At 37.5% G+C, this 25,954-nt stretch overlaps 1 protein-coding gene across 18 annotated transcripts in view; it reads right to left on the reverse strand.

Annotated features, from left to right (window-relative positions):
• frmd4a (FERM domain containing 4A) overlaps positions 1-25,954 on the reverse strand; it is a 167,927-nt gene that overhangs the window by 27,729 nt on the left and 114,244 nt on the right. For all 18 annotated transcript variants that reach the window (XM_079620354.1, XM_079620349.1, XM_079620362.1 and 15 more), the window contains 8 exons: positions 19,766-19,831; positions 6,894-6,988; positions 6,031-6,123; positions 4,052-4,136; positions 2,598-2,654; positions 2,127-2,149; positions 1,039-1,122; positions 566-631 (listed from right to left, as the gene is read on the reverse strand). In XM_079620354.1, the coding sequence (XP_079476480.1) occupies positions 566-631; positions 1,039-1,122; positions 2,127-2,149; positions 2,598-2,654; positions 4,052-4,136; positions 6,031-6,123; positions 6,894-6,988; positions 19,766-19,831 (569 nt within the window). The remainder of the gene's footprint in view (positions 1-565; positions 632-1,038; positions 1,123-2,126; positions 2,150-2,597; positions 2,655-4,051; positions 4,137-6,030; positions 6,124-6,893; positions 6,989-19,765; positions 19,832-25,954) is intronic.

Raw genomic sequence — 25,954 nt, forward strand, 5'->3', positions numbered from 1 at the left:
ACAAGGACAAAACAGCTAAATCTTCTTTTGTGTTCCGCAGAAGAAAGAAAGTAATTTTTGGAATGACAGAATTGACAGAATTTAGATTTTTTTGGGTGAACAATCCCGTTAGGATGAAAAGCATTTGGACACTTTCTGGTAGGGCTGTAATGATTAATCGCGATTAATCGCGATTAATCAAAATTCAAAATAAAAGTTTGTGTTTACATAATATATGTGTGTGTATTGTGTATAATTATTTTGTATATATAAATACATACACATGCATGTATATATTTGAGAAATATTTGCATTTATATACTGCATATATATTTTTATATGATTTATATTATATATAAATAGAACTATTTTATATATAAATAACACATTTTTATTAAATATATACATGCATGTGTGTGTATTTATATATACAAAATAATTATACACAATACACACACATTTATTATGTAAACACAAACTTTTATTTTGAATTTTGATTAATCACGATTAATCGTTACAGCCCTACTTTCTGGTCATCAAACTTAGTGGAACATTTTGGACATAACATTCTTTCTTGATGTCTTACTTGACGATAGCCTGGCCTCTGGACTGTCCGCTTAGCTTCTTATAGTGCTCAATGACCCGGTCCTCACTGCAATACAGACACACACACACATTAGAGGCAACAGATGACAATGTTCATGAGAATGTGGCTGTCAGCCTATTTTAATTCCACAGGAACACGAAATGGACAAGAGTGAGAGCTTACAGATGTACAGAGACACAGCCAATGAAACACAACACCATGAAGGAGATAAGTTCATTCTAAGAACAGGAAGTACACCGGCCTGCTCAATATGAATGTGTGAGTAAGTGAGTGTGTGCGCCTTTGAACGGCAGCATCTGTGAAACACTTCATTCGCATCAAATAGAATTTGAGGTCAATTATGTTAGCGAATTATTCAAGAGAATCCTTTCCCATGGTGCTCTAAAACACGGAGCAGATACATCTTGTTAATACCTCTTCATTATCAGCTGACAGCTGTGTGTGTCTCTCACCAATATGCGAGCGAAGGGTGCTCCTTCAGTGCTTGTGTAGGCAGTGCAGGCAGTTTCTTCAGATCAGCCCTAGTAACATCATTACTGTAAAAATAACACAAAATGCTCAGAAATAGTACCAACTAACAGGGCAAAGAATCAGCCAATCAGAATCACAGAACAGCAAGGCGGCGGCAAATGACAAAGTGTAAGAATTAAATACACAGAAAAAAAAGGTACAATAAGAATAATAAGAAATTACTATTATTATCAATAATAATACATCATTAAACTTTTTATAATTTTTTTTTATTCCTTATTCTTGTGTGACTTTAATTATTTCTCTTTATCATGCTATATAAAATAGAATTAATAATAATTGCAAATGTAATAATAACTGTACATACATAATAATAATAGTCACATGACTAGTTATACTATTTATAATTCATCAAATTTATGTAAAAATGTATGTAAAAATGAAAAAATCACATCTGATATCACTTCCAGTTCATTTCTGAAATGGAAGGTTAAATTGTATATTATCGCTCACAATGTGCTCTGCACGTTTTGGCAAAATCTATCAGGCTATTTCACGATAATAAAATGTGCACACTAAATAAGCTGCATACTTGTAGTGTGCCACTCCAAACACAGAACGTTGGAGAGGTTGAGAGGAAGTGTAATAGGAAATAGAGTCGAAGAAAACGATCAGACACAGAGTGACAGAGTAAAGCTGGAAGGATGCACATGTGACAGATTTGTAGCTGAGATACTGTGTGTAGAAAGTGTTTCAAGAGTCTGTGTGTGTGTGTAATGGAGAGAGCCAGAGGTTAGTGTGTAATTTAACACTGTTTATCCTCTGCATTCCATTTCCTCCCCTCTGTCTCCGTTCCCAGGGTTCACACCCCCATATCTCTCTCATTCCCTCTCTCTCTCCATCTCTCTTCAATCGTGTGCATGTGCTTATGTGGGAAGGAGAGTTTGATATATGCCACAAATTGGATCTGCTTTCACTCTGCAATGACACACTGATAGAAATTTTGATAGTGTGTGCATGTTAAAGGGGGTCAATGGAAGGTGATTCATTCATTCAAAAAGCATCTTACCTCGTGAAGTCTCCTTTACCTTCCTGTGGGAGAGAAAAATGACATATTTTAGAATCAATAAAGAGTCTTTGCTGGTAGACAAGAACGCTTGGAAAGATTGTATCCTCTGATACACAGAACAGTGTGTGTCTCAGTGGGGAATGCAGTCGCAGCCATCTGGACTGAATCCTCTGAAAGGTCAAACACACATAACATACCTGATACTACAACACCTGGATCACACATACACATCATAAAGGAAAACCGTATTTCTCTAAAGTACTTCCCTCGTATGATTAACTAACAGTACAAAGGAAACATCCTGTTTTAGATTTAAAATAAAGCACCCTGTCAGGCTGAAATACTGTAGTGACCGGAATATGACTCTATAATGCTTACACACGTGTGTTTGAGACGTCCTGAACTTCATAAAAGTTCAGCGCAGGGTTCGTGAAGGTGCATAAAGTGATAAACAGTCCAACTGTTACTTACCTGTAAGATGTAGGAGGCCAGTTCAAACACCACCTCACTGTCCACCTCTATGAGCTCCTGGAGACAGACAGAGAAAAAAGAACGAGAGAGTTAGGTTCAGGATCACAGCAGACAGGACATCTCCATTAATCTGCCTCTTATCTTATCTCTCTCTTTTTTTAATGAGCTGATCTGCTGACTTATCACTGAAGGGTCCATCTAAATCACTCCAGCTATTTCCTGTGTAATCAATAGCAGGACAAAGCCTAATACACACACGTGGGTTTTTTAGATGAGGGGTTATTGAAGTGTAGGGGGTCTTTACTACTTAAATGACCAAGACAAACGGAGCGATTCATTACCTTTGCCGATCACAAGAATTTCAGGAATGTCACACACACACACGCACACGCACACACACACACACACACACACACACACACACACACACACACACACACACACACACACACACACACACACACACACACACACACACACAAACACACACACAAACACACACACAAACACACACACAAACACACACACACACACACAGTACTGGCATATAATGGGAAGCTGACACTAAAGTAAAGTGTTAGCAATGAGCTCATGGCGAGAATCTGTGGTATGCGACCAATGACATTCACAAATACTGAATGTTTTTGGAAGAATTAAGCACTTTTTGAAACATTTTAAAACTATATATATCAAAAGTTTGGTGTTGGAAAGTTTTTTTTTCTTTATGTCTCTTATGTTCACCAAGGCTGCATTTATTTGATAATAAATACAGAAAAAAATGTAATATTGTGAAATATTGTTGCAATTTAAAACAACTTTTTCCTATGTTAATATATTTTAAAATGTCACTTATTCCTGAATTTTCAGCAGTCATTACTCCAGTCTTCAGTGTCACATGATCCTTTTGCATTCCAATTTAAGTAAGCTTAGCTTGGAGCTCAAGAAATTTGTTATCATCATCAATGTTGAAAACAGTTGTGCTGCTTAATATTTTTGTGAAAACGGCGATATATTGTTTTTTCAGGATTCTTTAATGAATAGAAAGTTCAAAAGAACAGCATATTGATATTTTTGCAATAGAAATCTTTTCTAACAATATCAAAATATATGGTTACTTTTGATCAATTAAATGCAGTCCTTTAAAAAAAAAAACTTTACATACATACGTAAATTACATACATATGTGTATATCATAACATTTTATTTGATGCTGTTTGGTGCCTGAAGGATAGTCGATAGAGAAGAGCTTGATAATGTGAATGTTTTAATGGTGCCATCAGCTTATCAGTGTTATCATGATGTCATTTTCCGGCAGCTCCCGAGTGATTTGTTACGTTGCATTTATGGCTTAGATGCTCCATGTGAACAGATGGAGGTAACAAATGTATGCACTTTAACCAAAGGGGTAGTAGCTAATACTGCCCTCTAGTGGTAGAGCAGTGACAACTGTTTACCTTATAGATGCAGGACTTTGCATTGAGGAAGAACAGCTCTATTGTGGCATTGTCCTTAAGGTAAGAGATGCTTTCAATGTAGAACCTGTTGAAAAGAAAATACACACATCAAAAGTGGCTCAAGTTTAAAGACAGCAGTTACATATACAATATACACAATTCACAGATTAAGATTAGTTGTGAATGTGATTGGAAATTGTTCAGTATGAGTAACCAATTCTGAGTCCACTTTACCAGGTCATTCAATGAACTCACTGAAAGAAACAATTTATTATATACACGGAGTCAAAAACCAATCACTAGAGGGCATCATAAACACTCGCTATATCCTCTCGCTGTCTCCATCCCTTTCAAAACCCACAAAAAGAAAACAATTTCCACTGTACAAGCTTCATTTAGCACTCAGATTAGAGTTAGCGGGAACTACAACAACAAACAAACACATAAGTAATTGTCTCAAAATCAGCATGAATAAATAAGCAGTCTCAGCATGACAGTTTTCATTTCAGCTGAAGGCTCAAGCTGTGACATTCACACATGGACTGTTACACAGACACACACATAAATAGCTAGCCTATATATACAGATGCATGTAATGTATATGACCTTGAACATACACTGAGGCACACTTAAAATAACACTACGACACATGACACAAATATATATGCTTTGAATCCATGACTGTGTAAAGAAGTAACTGGCAGTGAAGAAAGTTTTAGAGAGAGAGAGAGAGAGAGAGAGAGAGAGAGAGAGAGAATGAGTGAAAGTGAGAGAGATCAAAGTGATTAAAACAGCATTGACAGCTGGTTTAATTTGAGATGTGAGTGAGACAGAGTCTTAAACGCATCAAAGACTTTAGCTCTCTCCAATCAATAGCCCAATCACAGGCAGAAAGGATAACACACACATACACACTGATGTACACAGGACATCATGCATGCATTAAAACGACTCTGCTCTTCACTCTAATTCAAACTGCACTGACATGCAATAGCTCAAGCAGAAGACATACAACTCAGGTATTAAAGCAAAATGCATGCATGCATTTAAGTGTTTGTGTCTGTGTGTGACCCAGAAAAGCAAAGTGATGCAAGTGGAATAGACTGAAAGAAAGAAAAGCAATCCAAATGTGCCCCAACAATTGCTGAGCTATTTTAATGCTGAGCTTGACAGCAATAAACCAGCATCCACCCACAGCGAGTGTGATGTATGACTGTGTGCTGATTGCGACTTACACGGTAAAATACTGTGAGGAAGCAAACAAATTTGCCCACTATAACTCTCTCGCGCACACGGAGTCATACAAACACACATGAGCAATAAATACACTGGGTTGCTCTTCGTATTGGTCATATTTCGAAGCAGATGCAATTAAAATATAAATGAATCAACCCTCCCAGCAGAAATCTGCTCATGCTCTGCAATTCAAACACAGTCTGATTAACACTCTGCTGTTGCCATGGTGCTCAAATTGCTGGGGGTGTTAATGAGAGGAATGGTGTATTCTGATTGGCTGAGTTCTCTGTAACCGCTAGTGAGCTGTGGTTTACTGACCCCGCTAATTTGAAAGAATAAACAAACACAGACACAACCCCTCTTCCCCGATACGAAAATACTCAGACAGAAGTGGTGACGCCAATTCACTCTGAAAGTGTTGTTTTTTATAATATCCAACTGTGATTTTTTAAATTGTAATAAGAACATTATATGTATTTATACAATAAGTTCTTTCTGGTTCTTGAATCTGATTGGCTGAGAGCCGTTTCCAGCCGTGCGATATTCCCCCAGTATCAGCACTGGAGCTGTTTCAGCGTTTGTATCACTCCGCTTGCGCTGACTCATGGCGGTCGAGCAAATCCACTATATTTTCATTTTTGAAAATTCGCAGGCGCATTCAAACGTCCAATTTGATGCTTAAAAATGCAGCTCACTATATTCTGAAAACGTGTTTATTGTGTTTTTGGTGCCATTGTACTTACCTTACGCAGAAGTACAGCACAATGGGTCCAGATTTCTTGGGAAACTCATGTTCCAGCACACGACGATCTAACTGCAACCAGCTGAAATGACCCCTGAAACACAGCCCAAGAGAAATGACTGATAGCATCTGCTACAGCAACCGGAAAAGTCTTGCAACATCTTACAGTGTCTCGTTCATAGTAGCACATAACGTTAAAAAACATCATGTGAAAAATGAGCCACAAGAGGGGTGTTTTATGTTCAAGATGTCATCACATTTTAGTCAGTGATGACAAAAACAAAAGCACTCAGGAAAGTATTGCATTGATATATAAAACACTGATGCTAGTCTTAGCAAGTACCACTGACAAGCAACAACACAATGTGTTTTAAATTGTATTTGTATAGGAAAACTTGAACTCACACTGTGTGTGCTTGTTTCTGACAGAAATCCATTTGTCTATTTGCATGTTGTCCTTGGCGACTGCAAACTGTCAACCCCTTGTTGGGAAGGATCAGCGGGCGGATCAAAGGTCACCAGACAACATTTCAAAATCTTTGAAAACTACATATAACACATTTCCCCAGGCACACTAGCAGCGAGAACAGACGTGATGCTGCTCTTAAGTGTGGCTTAAAGAAATCATGCGAAGATACGTCTAACAAATGTCGCACAGCGGTAGGTCACACTGTGTAGGACTAAATGAAAGTTGTGGCAGAAAGTGAAGAAGGGAGAAAGAGGGAAGCCAATCATCTCCTGTGGCATTATCACAGCATGCTCACTCATCCACAGTCAGAGAGCTGAACTATTCATGACTGCAGCTTCATCTGACAGTCTTAGAGGCATATGTAGTATTTAATCGGATGTGTTGGGTATACGTACGTCTCATCTACGTAAGAGATTCCGAAATATTCCTTCTCCTTCAGGTTGAAATGGGACGCCACCAGGTCTAGAAGATCCTTCGCCATTAGCTTGGGCTGAGTGACAGAAGAAAAAAAAGAAGTTAGGTTTCATCACGAAAGAGAAATCTTTTTTAATTCAGAATATTCACACACTGACAAAAAACACCCAGATACACAAACACACACAAGGTCAACGAGTTGGCAGGCTGTGAGCGTCGTATTCTGATGAGTATTGATGCACTGCAGTGACTCTGCAATTTCATGCCGACTCTGTCTGCAGTCTGTGTGTGTTGCATCTTGAACAGAACTTGATTTGCTGCAAAAGTAATGTCCAAAATATGCTCATACAACTGGCATATTTGCTCTTAAAGGATTAGTTCACTTTTAAAGTGAAAATTCTGTCGTCATATACTCACCCTTATGTTGTTTCAAACCTGTATGAATTTCTTTCCTCTGCTGAACACAAAGGAAGATATTTAGAAGAATGTCAGTAACCAGACAGTTTTTGGTTCCCATTGACTTCCATAGTATATTTTTTTCCTACTATGGAAGTCAATGGGAACCAAAAACGGTCTGGTTACTGACATTCTTCTAAATATCTTCCTTTGTGTTCAGCAGAGGAAAGAAATTCATACAGGTTTGAAACAACTTAAGGGTCAGTATATGATGACAGAATTTTCACTTTAAAAGTGAACTAATCCTTTAAGGAGGAACATTTTTTGATGGTTCACATTCTGGAAAACTGAGAGACACACCAGTTGTCAAGCTGTCTATGATTCTGCAAGCTCGGGGCTTTCCCTGTGTGCGTGTGCGTGTGTGTGTGTGTGTGTGTGTGTGTGTGTGTGTGTGTGTGTGTCAGAGCCAGTGTGTGGTAAACCATGGGTGTGTCACTGGCTTTGAGCGTAGACACTGAAATCACTGGCATCCTGGGACATCTCTGTAGTACTGCTTACCAACCTACCAACATCAACATACAATCTTTATGTCTATGTCTATACAAACATGCATATTAAATGTTTGGAGTCTGTAATATATATATATATATATTTTATGGTATTTTAAAGAAGTAATTTAGCTCACAAAGTCTGCATTTATTTGATCAAAACTACAGTAATATAACCGGTTTCTATTTTAATATATTTTAAAATGTAATTTGAATCAGTGTCACATGATCCTTCAGAAATCATTCTTATATGATTATTTGCTGCTCAAGAAACATTTCTTATAATTATCAATGTTGAAAATAGTTGTGCTGCTTAATAATTATTTGAGGATTTTGAAAGTTCAAAAGAATAGCATTTATTAAATATTATGTAACATTATTAGGGTTGAGACAAAATATCGATAGGGCAATAAATCATTTTCTTTCTCCGTTCAATACAAGAATCGATACGCTGGCGCCAAATATCGATATTTTAATGAATGAAATAAGGCTCTCTAAATAGATTTTCCTGGCGTCGCTACTTCATGCCTCCTCGAGGTGGTGCTCAACACATGAATGAAGGAAATGTGAACATAATTTAACCAGCCTAAGAAAAATCTTTTTTTAACGGGATGGTGGCAGCAGTCTGAGTAAAATAATAGATGCCCCAGCCACGTAGGTCCAAAGTCTGGACCCACTTCGGCTTTTATACCATTGGTGGGACAAACTAAATCGACAAAGAGTACGCAATAGACAAGAACTGCCTGGTAAAAGTAAAATTCACTTGTAATACCACGAACATGCAGTCACTTGCAATGCTATCACCCTGATCTCAATGAAAATGTTTAGTTTACCTTTAATTTAATTTACAGACTGAAAAACTTTTAGTGCTGTTTTCTAACAGTTTGGACTTGAATAAAGAGAGAAAACCTGCAATCCAACCTTTTCACAGGCATTTTGTTTTCATAGTCAGATATCGTGATGTATCGTGATAGGATTGTCAAGCAATATATTGATTATCGCAAAATTGCTGTATCATGAATCATGATATTATATGTATTGTGAATCGTATCGTATTGTATCGTGAGGTAGGTACCCTGTGATTCCCATCCCTATAATTATAGATGTCTTTACTGTCACTTTTGATAAATTCAATGTGTCCTCGCTGAATGTACTGACCCGAAACTTTTGGACGGTATTGAATGTTTTGCTTTGTATGCATACACATTTTGTAAATTGTTTTTTGTTTCTTTTTATATGTATGTTTTATATTTATTCACTTATTATTTTCAAAATGATGTTAATAAAAAAAAACGACAAAAGTAAAAAGCACTGAAAAGAGTCTGAGAAAAAAAATCGCCAAATCAAATTAAAACAAGATGTGATTGTGCACTTGATATGCACGACCATTGTGTGCATGAGCCTGTCTTCAAAACACTTTAATTACTGTTTTGGTTTCAACACAGACCATTCTGAATTAAAAGCACACATAATACAGACACACACACACACACACACACACACACACACACACACACACACACACACACACACACACACACACACACACACACACACACACACACACACACACAACCCTCTTTATAAGAGAGCCAGCCCACCTACACACCCTAAAAATAGCACAGCAAAATCTGGAGCAAAAGTACAATCACTGCCACAACCTCTACTTACAGAAAGAAAGAAAGAAAGAAAGAAAGAAAGAAAGAAAGAAAGAAAGAAAGAAAGAAAGAAAGAAAGAAAGAAAGAAAGAAAGAAAGAAAGAAAGAAAGAAAGAAAGAAAGAAAGAAAGGCTCATTAGAGCAGCAATTCCCTAACTTTTTTTCTCAACCAAACCCACTTTGCCCTAAAATATTTACTTAACGTAAGTTTTTAAGTTAGTATTTTGATCATTTAACAACACACTTGCTTACAGTTCAGTAAAATTTTTACGATTTAATTATTAGCTTTTTATCAACTCACAAAGCCCCCTTGAGTTCCCTTGTGCCTTTCCCAGGTGTTTGTGAACCCCCGTTTGGGAAACTCTGCATTAGAGATGCTAAAAAACTTTGATAAATGCTAAACCCTCCTGGATTCCAGCACCATTGCCTGTCTTGTGTGCCTCACGTTAAGGCTATTTGTGTGGCGAGAGGAGTTGCTGCCTATGCAGAGCATCTCAAATAATCTCAAATCAGGCTCCATTCCAGTCAGATTTAGCCTTAGAAGGCAGTTGCCAATAAAAACCTTTGCAGTCTGCTAAGACTGCAATTACCATCCTCTGATTCACTAGCCTTCCTTCAAGACTGATCTTAAAAAGCCAGCTTTCAGCAAGACATCTTGTTTTAGATCTTCTTTTATGGCGCTAACGTTGTGGTTATCCACACATGAACCAATCAGTATTTTACGAGATTCTTCAGGTGAGACACGCAACTCTGTACCACATAAATCAATTGGCACATTTTATCTCATCATTCAAAGCAACGTGGTGTGAAACAGCCTGCTTCCTCAATTAGCCAAAGCGACTGTGTAAGTGTGTGTCTGCGGTAAGAAGAGGAAGTGGGTTTAACATGGCCGCAATCTTCAATCTTGACCCATGTGTGGCGGTGTATGTATGTGTGTTTGAGCAGTTGAGAAAATGAAAAGAGCTCAAACTCAAACCATCTCGATTTTCTTAAAGAATGGCAGTATATTCTATCTTTTTCCGCATCATACTCTCTCTGTTTAGCCTCCAGACTTGATTATGACAGTAACTGATATAATAATGTGTTCAGACTCTTTGAAATGTGAAGATAAGAAGGATAAAGCAGTATTAATATCCTGTTAGTGTGCACTGAGGGCCATCAATATGAGCGCTATATGGTTTTAACAGATTTAATGTGGGATGGCTATCATCTCCTCTCTGCCATTACACTTGCAGAGGTTGATGCACATCACAGACACACGTTTCCGCATGGAGAAGCATGTGATGGCGCGTGTGGCTGTGAGGAAGAATATCCGGACTGTTGTGATTTAATATCATTAAACAGTGGGTGTCTGATCAGGACGGCAGAGCGATGACAAGAACATGCGCCGTGAGGTCTCATCAGGTCTAGATCACAGAGATGAGTCAGCTTTCATCACACAGAATGACTTCAACACAATGTAACGCTCGTGTTTTAGTTAAGGATTTATCACTGTTAAAACATGTTATCTGCTCAAGAATGCAGACTAGATACTGCCCAACTTTGTACACTGTAAAATAACAGAATTCACATCTGAAGATGCATTCATACAACAAAAAGGTGCATTTATGTTTAAATCTCTAAAACAGCCAGTGCAAATGCATTTATGAAGGAGGTGCAAGCATGGGAAAAAATGGGTCCATTTCAAAAACAAAGTGAGAGGCCTTGTTGCCTATTCACCTTTGGCTAAGCCCCGCCCCCCTTAGTTACTGTTGCTACGTCCGTCAACTTCATCTGGGTTCTGGTTTGGTATCAACATGGCTTATGCTGTAACAGCTCTTCCTGCTGAAATTTTATCAAACTTTTATAAAGCAGCAAATAAAGTGTCTGATAGAAGTAGGCAAAAGTGGCTGCAATATGCGTTCGAAGGCTATATTCAAGACATACCGGCGAAACGCAAGTAACAACAAGGCATCCAAATAGAGGCAAAAGCATAATGGTCACAGTCAAAAAATGAACCACCGCATATCCTGATCGAGACGGAGGCTGGGACTAACAATATCAAAGAGCAACACTGTTCATGCAAAGCTGGGTAGGTCTCTATTCACTTCTATAATCGTTATTACAAAGCAAACGGACTACGCGAGTATAAAGTTGTATTTATTAGCAGCGTGTGCTAGCGTATCAACAATTAGGGAAGAGAACCGAAATCATAACCTAAACAGCATAAAACTGACTAACTAGTATAACTTCACAGTAAGGTTAAAGGGGTCATGACATGAGAAACCAAATTTGCCTTGATCTTTTGGTATATAAGAGGTCTTTGTACCATTAAAACGTCCTGCAAGTTTCATAGCTTAAGACGTCCTCCCCATTATAAACGAATCATTTATTTAATCAAGCTCTAAATACAGCTCGTTCTGGATCCATGGTAAGAAGTGACGTCACGGTACGAAGTGACGTACCAGCGTTTGCATATGACCGCCTCCAGCGCAAGACAGCTACGCTTTAAGCGCAAGACAACTACGCTCATTTCGTATCGTTGTCGCGCCCGCGCGCCGCGCGCCGCGCGCCTCACAAGTGTTCAGTGGACGGACAGCGAGTGGGTCTGTGTACAGGGAGATTACGATGCCGCAGATGTGCTGTTCCTGGCTGTGGACAAACAACATCTTTGAATACGCTGCAGAAAGATCCAGTCGTCAGGGAAAAATGGATGCACTTTATTTTTTGCGGACGTCTCAGTCACGGCAGTGTTAGTTTAAGCGTTTGTTCTATACATTTTAAGGATGACTGTTTTGAGCTTTGCCAGAAAACTGTTGCTCAAAGATAAGTCCGTGCCGTCTATTCTGGGCTCAACAACGACGACGCAAACTGTAAGTAATGTATTTAAAACTTTAAACTACTTTTTAAATACGCTGAAAGATCCAGTCGTCAGGGAAAAATGGATGCACTTTATTTTTTGCGGACGTCCCAGTCACGGCAGTGTTCTATACATTTGAAGGATGACTGTTTTGAGGAAAAAATCTCAATATGATGCTGGCTTTGCCAGAAAACTGTTGCTCAAAGATAAGTCCGTGCCGACTATGGGCTCAATAACGACGACGCAAACTTACTTTTTACCATGGCTAATATAAACACATTTTTATAAGAGAATCTTGAAAATATGTCGCCTTTCTAGTAGGCCTAACGTTACATGTGATAGAAAATTAAAAATGTTGCCTTTATCAATGCTGCATCTTCAAAGATGGCCTGTCTGTGCATGCATTTTTGTCCGTGGTACACCCTATCATTTCATTGGAATTAGTTAAATAATGTTAAACTGTTAGCAAATGAAGCTATAGGATAATTATGCAACAATAATCCGTTTTCAAGTGTCTCGGGTTAATTTTTTTTTATTAATTCAAAATAGTTTCACTTTCCATGTGGACACGGGCTGATCCAGTCTTCGTTGTTGTGGTGATGGTTCATTTTCCTCTGATTCCGGCTCAAACATAATAAGGTTTTATCATTGCAAGAGCCATCGCTTCGCATGCATCACCCGCTATTAAACAGTTACGCCGAATCCGCAAATGTTCTGGCTGGGGGCGTTAATAATTGATGCACAGGCACTGACGTTAGCCAATCATAACAGTGGGCGTTAACACTGAACTCTTAAAGGGGAAACACCCCCAAAACAGACTGTGTGAATCAGAGGATGAGAAACAGGGTGGGAAAAGGTCATAAATCACTACATTTTAAAAGTTTTTTGTAAAAAAAACTATAGTAATACTATAATTGCACCTAAGGGAACATAATAATAAAATAAAAAAAACCATGTCATGACCCCTTTAAAAGCTAAATGTATCTTAAAGAACACAAAAGTGTGCTTGTTCATCCTTGAGGGGTTTCGCTGACTGTGAGGACGTCCACACAGTTTAATCCAAAAACGACACTTGTCAGGATTTGACTTCGATTTTGGGAAGGGAAAAAAACGGACACCCCCCTCCAACCTCTCTGGGAAACGCGTTTCTGTGTTACAAATGCTCCAAGCACAACTTTTAACCATATTTTTGATAAAACTACGACGGTAATAGCCTGCCGAGACCAAAAATATGAGACGCCTGTGTTAAAGCAATGGAGCGCTGTGAAGAAGTGTCGGACCTCTGTGGGAGCTCGTTCTTGGCTGCGCTCTGATTGGTCAATCTACATTCTAGGGCGTGGCTTAGCCAAAGGCGAATTGGTTACATAGGCAACTATCTTCAGATATGGAACTTTATAAGTGGCTGATTTGGAATACCCTATTGGTAACACTTGTGCAACACACAAATAGCACCCTTGAATAATCCCCTAAATAAACATTAAGATAAATAGCACAATTAGACTGAACTTTTTTTTGGTGTTAAATTATTTAGAAGTATATAAAAAATTGCATTTTAGCTGACATTTCTCTCATTTTGTCTGCCTTCTTGGATTTCAGTTTTCACAGAGATTGTAGCAATACCTTCTGTGATTGCTTTTTCCAAAATGGATATAGGCCTATATGATGGATTTAAAAGTTGGCCAACAAGGTATCTAAGTATAATCTAGTCTAAAACTCAGCCCTTAAAGTACTTTTAGTATATTATTTAACACTTATATAACTCAGAAGTTTTCTTTAAGAATTAAGAAAAAGAATTAAGAATTTGCTCTTGTAAGTTCCTCACAGACACAGGGTTTGACAATAATGACTGCCCGATGGACCGAATACTACATTGAGTTCTCTTTCATGTCTTTTTGCACTTGAACAAACAAATTTGGACAAAATTATGTCAAAATGCCCGTCTTGCCGAGTATCCTAGTAAACATAGTCGGTTAATGTCTTAAGTGAATGTAAACAGTTGAGAAATAAAGCTCAGCAGCCTAATATTCCTGCTGCTGTTTGCTGCTGTGAGAAAAAAAATCACTCACTGCTCTTGACTGAATAACGTTTATAACTTTAAGGAGTAATCTATATTTAATGTATACAGTGAAGAAAATGCAGTGCTATTTTACTTTTGATTACTTTATTTAATTTCTGTACCTGAGAACTACTGGTAGACCTCCCTCAAAAACCTAAAAAGCTATGTTTATTTCATTTTAATATTTGTTCTATTGCATTTATTTGAGCTATTGCAGTTGATTATTTGTTTACTTGTCTTTAATAATATTTTTAATTTATGTTAGTTAGGTTAGTAGTTTTTCCTGTGGTATCAAAATTGGAATCAAGAATTGTGAAATTTGGTGTCATAACCTAAAGGTTGCATGGGTCAAACACAATGAAAACAATAACGATTTTAATTAATTAGTTTATTTAATACTTTTTTTTGTGGTGGGGGCGGGGCAAGTAAAAATTTGAACCACTGGCCCGACCAGGGGTGCGTTTCCCGTACAACTATATAGCTCACTGCTTAACTACCATAGTATGATGCATCGTTGGAGAAATCAACTAGCTCGTCACGACTGTTTCCCGAAACCATATGTCGCAAAGTATCGTTCAACCACGCTGGTTTATGACGTCTCGCACGTGGTGGACTAATAAATTATTTTAATTAATCTGTTTGAGATCGAATTAACGCTAGATTTTGTCATATAAGTTACAGACATGGCATCTGAAGACCATTTCTAATTTTTCTCAGTTATTTTGCTTTATTACCAGACTCAATATTTGGCTCGTTCTTACATAGTAGAGCGCGTTCGCACATGCGCAGTCTTCAAAAACGGTGTTTTAAATCTCTTGACAAACTAAAAGACGTAAATTACATTTGTATGTATTCTAAATAAATAACACGGGTTGTACTGAATGTCAGCTTGCTTATTTTGCTAAAGATAAGGATTTATTCAGTCTACATCTCATGTAAACTAGAAACTATGCTTCTAACCACAGCTCGAGAGCTGTCGCTCCAACCACACAAGTTTGCGATGCTGTTTGCGAACGTTCGTTGGAACGATGGTTTCGGGAAACACCAAATCGTTGAACTATGCTGATAACGACGGAACTTGCGACCATAGTTGGCTAACGATGCTTTCGGGAAACGCACCCCAGGCCAGTTGTAAATTAAAATTACATCTGAGAAGAAGGAATCTAACAGCATTGCTTTGACTCACCATGGAAAATGACGAACACATACTAAACGCATATAATTCACAAAATTACAGCCTGTTGTGGAGAGACAGGTGGGAGATGCTAACGAGCAGTTAGACAGCTGAAAAACAGAGCAAGCTTACCCAAAAATATGAACAAGAATGTTGGCAGCTGTTTTTCTAAGACGGTCTACCTTATTATAAACTTAAGTCATGTCAAAACTGCAAACAGGAAATAAAAAAAGGAAACACAAAATAATTTATCTCCATTAAAGCTAATACAGACTGGATATTTTCAACAGCCTTGTATGCAAATAAGACTAAATATGATGATACGGCAAAGTTCAGTCTATAACGGCGGACTATAAAATCATCAGATGATGTTGCCAGTCGCACAGTGCAAGATCATCCACGATAACATTCAGAATGGTACATTGCCTCTAATGAGACGAGGAAGAAGAGGAAGAGGAGGCAGTTCAATGAGGCTCAAGAGAGATCCAACAGAGGACCATCAGTGAAACCGAACCAGTCAAGTATTTCACCACTGCATGTGTAAGAACTTAAAGTGTTGGCAGTTGGCACATTTTAAGTGTGAAAATGATTTTGAATCCTGCTACATCTTCAATGTTAGTGACAGTAAATTAAAACACCATCTAGTCCAGTTTCTTCCCATGATCAGTGTTATTTTAGTATAACTGATATCATAGTTTTAAATATTCAATTTAAGTTTTATATTTTGTTTTCGTTTAAATTATCTTGTGTGTTTTGTCATTTTTATATATATATATATATATATATATATATATATATATATATATATATATATATATATATATATATTAAATATGTCTATATATTTTTTAATTACAAATATTTGGTGTATAGTTTGTATTACTATATAAGTTTCTCATAAAGAGGTCTAATTTTTTTTTTACTTTAATGAAGTCAATCTGTGACGAATTGGACAAATGTCTTTCCGCCAAGCGCATTTGCATGTCTCCAAACATAAAATTCAACACATATATTTGCGTACATGTTCTTTTTACATGCATATGAATGAAAGTGTACAGAATGCTAAATTTAGTGTGACCGCCCCTTTAGTTTTCACAAAGTCCTGTAGGTACATCAACACAATCCCTCTTACAGAAAAATCGAAGAGCTGTTCCTCAAGGAACATGCAGAAAAAAACTAACTTGGAATAACACCAGAATTCTCAATGGCCCGATTAACCTACACAACCTTCTCCAGAACATCTGCCCACATGGAGGAAGAGAAAGAGGAGAAAAAGAGTCAGAAAGCAGAAAGAACAGGCTAAATCTTTAAGCCAATGCTAAAAGAACATATATCTAAGTACTCATGACTAAAGTAGGACAAATGTGTAAAGATTATGGAATAAGCGTTTCTGCAACAGCTCAATAAATCATAAACTGAAGAGAGTGGGGAAATACTGCCTTGTTTTTAATATCTTCTCCTCTTCCCTCTGCCTCATCCCTTCTTTATTTTCTATCTCTTCCTGGAAATCCCTTCTTTTCCTATCCCTCATCCTCTTACCTGATTGATAAGGACTCTCTCACCTCCTCTCCTTTATACATTTCTCTGTTTATCAGACCATAACTTCAACCGCAATCAACTCAAACAGACTTTCAGAGGAGGGAAAGAGAGTGTGTGGAAAATGAGAGATGGAGAAGGCAGAGGAATTACATTTCTCCAACTATGATGGAGTTTAAACTGGATTGGAGTCTAGAGGAATCAGGTCATCTAACTGCATCTGACAGGCATGAGAGAGAGAGAGAGAGAGAGAGGGGGGGGGGGGGAAGAAAGAAAGAAAGAAAGAAAGAAAGAAAGAAAGAAAGAAAGAAAGAAAGAAAGAAAGAAAGAAAGAAAGAAAGAAAGAAAGAAAGAAAGAAAGAAAAAAAAAAAAGAAAAAAAAAAGAAAGAAAGACAAAATGAATAGAATTGAGCAGGACAGTGAAAACCAAAACAGAAGAGAATAAAACAGACTTAGAGAAAAAACAACAACAAAATGATGCAGAATAAAAAAAAAATTAAATAAAGATAAAAAAACAAGAGAGAAAAAAAAAAAAGACAACAGGACATAATAGAACCAAACCAGTTTTGTTATTGTTAACCAAAAAATGTTTTTCCTGTTAATTCAAATAAAGCTGAAATAATAATTAGATGAAAATTTTCAATTTAAACTTGTTGCCTTGGCAAGTAACTGAAATTAAATAAGTAAGCAATAGTGTTCGAGAGGCTGTGCTGTATCGTGAATAAGTCACGGCTGAAGGGTGTTGTCAATAAATAAATACTAGGGATGCCCGATATATCGGCCGCCATATCGGTATCGGCCCAAATATGTTCATTTTTAATGTTATCGTTATCGGCCAGATGAGAAAATTTGGCCGGTATATTAAAGCCAATAAATAATGGATTATTTTCTTCAGCTGAGACACTTCAGATGCATTAATGGTAACTTTTTTTTTGCAATCAGGATCTCAAAAATTATATAGAAATTTGGATTTAGATTTATCGGCTTATAAAGAATTATCGGTTATCGGCCAAAATTTTCATATTGGTGCATCTCTAATAAATACTACAATGACATAAAAATAAAGAATAGAACAGACAGAGGGAATAAAATAAAAACAGAATGAAAAAAATAGAATAGAACAAAACAGACAGAATAGAATATTACATGATAGAACAAGACAGAGGAGAATAGACCAATAGAATAGCAATGTATTCTTCAGTGACTGATATTACCTCGTGATTAGGGATTTCCTGAGAAAGTTCATATGAGTGTGAGTGTTAAGGAAGTTGTGCTATGTTCTGTTTATATTGAGGTCTGAGCAGGGCTGATGGGACATGGGAGACAGACATTGCTGTTATGGAAACTGAACTCATCCTGAGAGAAGTTGTTTGCGTTCTGATTTATAGAGTGTTTTGGGCAGGAGGGGGTCACTGTATGCGTGATTTGAGAAGCTGCTGGTTTGAGTCGTTATGGGAACCAAAACCTGCCAGACTGACTATTAGTGGTGCTGATGTTTAAAAGGCACTTGGGAGACCGACATATGCATACACATATGATTGAGTTCAGGTCAGGGTGACCTAATCTCAGAGTCTCTTTGGCCGTGAAATCGGAGATGGGCATAAAGGAGTCATATTACACATACACACAGAGCAAACATTCAAACTCATCATACATGCACAGACCGATAAAGATCCACCTATTTCCACAAGACATTAATTATGTCTCAGAGGAACAATGAGGATTTCCCTTCCCAGACAAACGAGAGGAAACCTCAAGCCTTGCCACAAAAACATGCACTAAAACTTCACACCTATATATAGGGGTGTAACGATATCCGAACCAAACCGAAAAAACGCAATACACCACCCACGATACGTATCGCGATACTCTCATGGCGTACCGAACACGCCCCGCCCCCTGCTGCCCTGGCCCAGCCCCGGCTCATTGGACCTCATGTCTTATGTGTACACAACGAATGTAAGCGTTGTTGCCTAAGCACCATTAACCACATATAATCGCATCAGCTCAGTGTTTTGTTACTTTCGATAATAAGCAAAGTGTAATCTTTCAAATTCTGTTTATTTGATCATGAAATTCAAACATTAAACAATTTGTTATTTGAGTTTTGATTATTATTATATCTACAAATAAATAGCAACTGAATTTAGGCTAAAAGTCTAGGCTCTGTTGTTAAGCTTTAATGTTATAGTAATGTGCAAGTAAGGGCTCCTATATAGTTTACAGCATACGCAGATAATTTTTTTATCCTTGCGAAACATTTACTTCTAATTGAATTAATTTAAAGACAAGGACACAATTTGTTAATTAAAGCACTGTTTAATAAAATAAAGCAATTTTAGCTTTTTAAACCCCCTCACCCCACCGAAATGAACCGGACCGAACCGAGATGTCAAAACCGTGGGACGTACCGAACCGTCAGTTTTGTTTATCGTTACACCCCTAATATATAATATTAATACTACTTTGATATTTCTGCACTAATACTGGACATTGTGCTGGTGAAGCATAATAAAGTCAAAAATAATCAATTATCTGAACAATACACTTCCAAACCTACAATATCACATTTGGGTCATGTTGTACCATTATCTGCATTGTTGTAAAAAAAAGAAAGAAAGAAAAGAAAGTGTGTTGGGTCTTACCTGTACCAGGAGCTCCAATTTCCTGTCATCCAGGAGATGGACCTGACATCTCCGCCCTTCCGTCATCTGTTGTAGAGGGAGAGAGAGGGAGAGAGAGAAAGAGAAAGAGAGAGAGAGAGAGAGAGAGAGAGAGAGAAGAGAGAGAGAGAGAGAGAGAGAGAGAGAGAGAGAGAGAGAGAGAGAGAGAGAGAGAGAGAGAGAGAGAGATTAATGAAAGCACATTCACAGCCGAGTGAAATCAACTGTAAATACTAGGTCATGGTGACATGACAAAAATAGAAACTCTCCTTACACACACATGCAGCGCGATTCCCAATCAAGCAGCAGAATTCAATCTCTTTCACTCCCACACACATTTAAAGTGAATTATCACACACTTCAGCGATGATGCTGAGTAGCTTGAGTTTTTTGCAGGATGTCATAGGTCTTGTTTGATTTAGACCCTTCTAGTTCTTAAAACATACAGTTAAGTACACATAACTCGGCCACCACCAATCTTTACGAAATTTACTAATCAAGTATTGTAAATTAAAAAAAAAAAAAAAATCAACAAGTAAAAGGCATCTTGTATCACAGAGAACATTCCGACTTTTATAGCTGGTCAGAGATGAGATAATGACTACTAATTTACAAATAGTGATGTTTTAATGTTCTGCACATGTTCTGAAAAAGAGTGACATTTTCAGAAAAAAACACTTTCGTAGTCAAAATAAAAGTCATTAGTTGTCAGTATTACAGTGTAGTTATACATTTAAGTACAGAGTAATAATAATTAACTACAAGTACTTGGTTTAGGGGTTAATTGCATGTAATTACGCATCATTTATAGTTATTACTGCAGTAACTACATGTAACGTGTAACAATGTAACGTGTTACCAAACTAACATTCTAAAGATTATTTCACAAACAAAAAGAATAAACAGTTCTGCTTGTGAATATCTAGCTTGTGCCTCAAACAGACTAGACAAATCAGGACTAATCTAGTCACAAATGTAAACTCCGCAACTTTAGCCATTAAAGGAATAGTTCACATAAAATTGCTAATTCTGTCATCATTTATGTTGTTCTAAATCTGCATGACTTTTTCTTCAGTGGAACACAATAGATGATTTATGAAAAATATCCATATAGTAAATGTCAATAAGGTCCAATGTTGTACAAAAACAGTTAAAGTAGAACTTGAAACTTTTTCTTTCGTGTGTGTGTGTGTGTGTGTGTTCTGCAGAAGAAAGAAAGTCATACAGATTTGGAATAATGACAAAATATACATTTTTGGGTGAACTATCCATTTAAACAATTGCATACACAACTCAAAACTGCAGTTAACTACATAAAGTCACTTTGTATTGTTTATATGTTATGACTACACACATCAGACATAAGCTTCTATCTAGAGATCAGGGCTTACAGCTGCTGTTAATATCTGTGTTAATACAAAACACCCCTCAACCATGGCTAATTTGTGAAAGAGGGATCGTGCCATGTCAGTCCGTATAGATACCTGCACCAGTGCACAATCTGATTAGTGCTTTGATTGCCATCTGTCATGGCGGGGAATGTCTTTTTTTATTTTTATCAAAGCCAGAAAGGACTGCTCATAATTAATATTAAATTAAGTCTGCAGGAAAAAACAAACACGCTAAGATCACAGTTTCCTCCAGGCTAAAATGAGAAGTCCTCACACTGTTACAACCATTGCCCAGACACACTCAACCTATGAAACATGTTTAGAGTTACTATCGTCTGCACACTCCTATCGTTTGATCTTTAAAATCACTGCTTGCTCCCACTCACTTTCCATTCAGTCTCACACACAATTTTTCTGAGTGTTTACTTAAGATTGCTGCTTCTGTGCCAAGCCGTATAGTAAACATCCCATTACGAGCAGGTGGACGGACACATCTGTGAGGAACAGAGTCTGACTAACAGCCACGTCATCGCTTGAGTTATATGGCCTTTAGGACTGAGCTGGTTGGACAACTCGAATACAAAGAACTAAAGTGCAACCAGATACTCCCATTGTTCTTTTCCCTTCAAGAGAGCTTTTCATTTTCTGTTTATTTTCTCTTTAAGGAAAAAATGTTTCCAAGGAATCTGAGAGTTGTGAATGTGATACTAACAGTGGCGGTAGTTCACATCCATCAGCGGACTTTCCGTCCGGTTCCTGTTTATACATCCTTTATGGATAGACGAGTCAGAAAAGCAGTAGTGCACTGACTCACTCTCTCTAGTGTGCTATATCTCGCTCTTATTCTATCTCTCCATGCTTTCCTGCTCTCATCCACCCCCTCTGCCTCTATATGTAGGCCAAGTTAAAAGGAATGTGGAGAAAACGGAAGAATACAAGATGTTTCTTAAGCTTTTCAGCGTGGTGGTGTACGTAAGGACATCAGAATGGGAACATGTGGAGTGTTCTGGCTGCCATCAGGAAGCGCCGTCCCTGAGGAACACTAACAATGAGGCTGATAAAAGCAGCATGGCTCACATTTCCTCCACGCACACGTGGGGGGAAAAGACTGGAGGAGGGGAGTCACAGGACTAGAAACACATCCTTTCTTCCTCTTCTCCTCAGCAGAGCTACAGACTAACCACGTGACTGACCACATGATTGATATCGTGTGTCCGAACAGACTGGTGTGAGTTTGTTGTTGACCTGTGAAGATGTGTTTTTACAGGGGGGCTCGGCTTGATGAATTTCTCTTGGTTGTGTTAACATTGAAGATAACTCAACAGCATAGAAACTCTAGCTCCTAAAAACTGATATCCTGTCTTCAGATTCAGAATAACATACCCTTAGGCAACATCCGTATTCTTATCCCTCAGTAGATCACATTTCCATATTATAAAGGCAAACCTAAATCAATATGAACTGGCTCACCTGAATGGTCCAGTCTTTATTTATGTTTTTCTTTTTTTTTTATTGTATAATTCCTTCCCCTGGAGCAGCACATGATCCAATTAGGTCTAACTTTTATGATACTCATTTATAAGAATAAAAATGGTAGCATAATTGATCCAAACTACTGCAGCACCATTAAAACCATATATCTACTCCAGTTTAGGTATTGGTAATGATGGTTGACTAATCTACTAGTTGTCCAAAAACCAAGTAGATCCTTTTGAAAGCATCTTTATGTAAACCCCACCTAAGAAACACATTTGATTTGAGTTCAGTTAAACCGAAACCAGCCCAATTAAACCGGACTTCCTAAAAACAAACAAATAGTTGATTATTGTTTGGGCAACCCACCAATCGATCTTGAAAAAATAGCTTTGCACATTCATGTTACAGTTTAGAATGATCTTTGTATTAAAAGAGTAAAAAAAAAATCCCAGCCAACACCTACTCAAAATGTAATATTAAAAATAACAAATAAATTAATTAGTGCTGTCACATCGATTAATCGTGAGTAATTACATCTAACATTAAAGTTTGTGTTTATATAATGTGCATACAATATATTGTTTATATTATTATATTTTATATATAGTATATATATATATATATATATATATATACTGTATGTGTGTGTGCGAGCGTCGGTGTGTATATATTATATACTGTATATATATATATATATATATATATATATATATATATGCATATATATACGGTGTAAACAAAAACTTTTATGTTTGATGCGATTCATTGATTTGACTGGACTAAAATGAATACATGAATAGACTAGAGAATACATCTTACTCGATCCTTCCTCAAAGTTTAATATCTTTGTAGATATACTACCATAATTAAACACAAAACTTTAGAATTCCATGGAATGGATTTAAACAAAGCTAAACAGCACTACACATACTGGCAGCTAAAGCCATATTCAAATTAGCCAAAACATTGAATAAACAAACATAGTTGTGGGATGTGTAAATGATGGCTGTTCCAATTTTAAGGGGATCTCTGAAGTTTTCTGAGAGCACAGATTCCATGTGGTGCTCATAGCAAAAGCAAAACATGCAGATCCCACAAGCAAGAGTTTGCGGCATCTGATATTGGGCTGACTTTCCAATCTTAAAGGTTAAACTTCATTACCGACCTTGCGGTAGCCCAAAAGCACCACAGTTTTGTTACATCACCATATTAAACCTCTTAAGGTTTGAGTCGGCTTGATAGGAACACTTCCCACCACACAATATGAGATTAAAAACCTGAGGCTTTGAATAGAGCAAACAGCACAAGCCTGAAGCTCAAGATGTCAAACCTCCGCTCCACTAAATGAGAACACTTCTCACTGGGGTGTATCTGGAGGGGGAGGTGAACAGCTCTCAACCACAATGTCAGAATCTAACAATCAGGTGCTGGGAATTGTGTGTTTGTAGTGTGTTTGTGTGCTGCGTCTGGTGTGGGGTTACAAAATGCCTCGCCTGTAATCACTGAACGGTGAGTCACTGCTTTCTCAGCTGAACTCCAGAGTGGCACGCTACACACACACTGCCCTACGAACCTGTGATGTCAATAAAATCGCACAGCTCAGACATTTCAGTTAGTGAAATGTCATTGTCATTCTCTTATAGATGATGAAAGTAGTGCTTGCACAATGAATCTAAATGAAAACGAAATTGCGATATGGCTTGGTGCGGCTTAATTAAATAATAAGCACTGTGTGTTTCAGAGTGAAGCATGGCACTTTGTTCTTTTACACACAAGCAGCTCATAATCCACTGCCTACAGTGTCTCGTCACAGTAAATACTGCTTTGCACAAACTCATCTCTGCATCTTCCCTGAGTTTGAGTTGTTTATAAAGTGCATTTAGGAACGTAACACGCTAACCATTTTCCCAAACTTGTAACGAGAACTTTAGAAGCAATTAGTATCAACAAAATATAAGCTTTAAAGTCTTCCTGTAGTTTTATGCCAAAATAAAAGCTTGATAGTTTAACATTATACATTGTAATGACAGCCTTGAATACTTAAAGGTACAATATGTAAGAATTTTGTAATAAAATATCCAAAAATCACTTGCAGTGTGATATAATTCCTGCAGTTGTGTACTTACAATATCCCAAAAGTTCCCAAAGACTTTTAATTTCAGATAAATTCCAATTTTAAATAATGGCTCGTCCCTGACTCCGTTTACTTGTCGCCTGTCAATTACGTAATATCCGCATTATCCCTGGTTTCCGCTCGTACAACCATAGTAACCATGGCGACAGACGTGGACAACTGCGTTACGTCTAGCGGCACGCTCACGCTGTTGTTGTTTCGTTCAAACATGGACCATGGCAAGCAGACTTTGGGACAACAGGAGAACTAAAACGAGGATCAATATCAGCGTGCCGTTATCGAGATGCCAAGAGCTCCACGTCCGCGACAAACTTGGACTTGACAGAGCTTCACGAGTCACGACTTGACAGGGACGCAGCTCTTGCATGTACTTCATTAGACAGGTGAGAAAATGTACATAAAACTAATCAATGTTATATAGCTTAACATTATGAAATGTTGGAATATGATCTGTATGTTATTCTAATGTTGATCTAGCTTACTTCTAGTCTCATATAGCCAACAAACTAACACATAGAATAACATTATAACTTTCAACACACTCAAATGCCGTTTAGTGTGATAGTGCAGACCAAGTGAAACAGTTTATTCGTCTAATAAACTGACGTGTGTGAGTATTAATTCAGCACTTGCGGGTAGTTCGGTAGAATGAAATGTCCTCATTCCTTTATATCCGCGGGACTCGCGTGTGGCGCTGATATCTGTCTCTCATTAGCAATCGCACCCTGCTTCATACCACAGTCATGTTAAAAACATCAATGTATTCACTCATCCATAAACATTATTAGATCCATCAGCTTGACGACAAGTTCCATAATTCCGCTTAATGCGTCATAAACCTACACCTTTGTTACTATTTGTAAGGTTAGCGACCCCTAGCAATGCAAAAAATAAATAATTTATTCATTATTACTTTATAGTCATATTGTGCAGCCCTACAATGAATCAAGCACAGCCAACCTGCAGCTTTAAAAAAATAAATAATCATAGCTGTAATTTTTATTTAAAAAAATCACAATTAGATTCCCCAAACCATGCAGTCCTAATATAAAAGTGCAGTTACTCTGATGCACACTGGAGAGGAGACGATTATAGTATAATATAATCTGATCCGATGATAAACCCACTCTCTGGTGCAGATTTAAGACTGACCCTGATGCCCTGTTTAGG

This window comes from Phoxinus phoxinus (genome assembly GCF_949152265.1).
Source record: "Phoxinus phoxinus genome assembly, chromosome: 8".
NCBI classification, from domain to species: domain Eukaryota; kingdom Metazoa; phylum Chordata; class Actinopteri; order Cypriniformes; family Leuciscidae; genus Phoxinus; species Phoxinus phoxinus.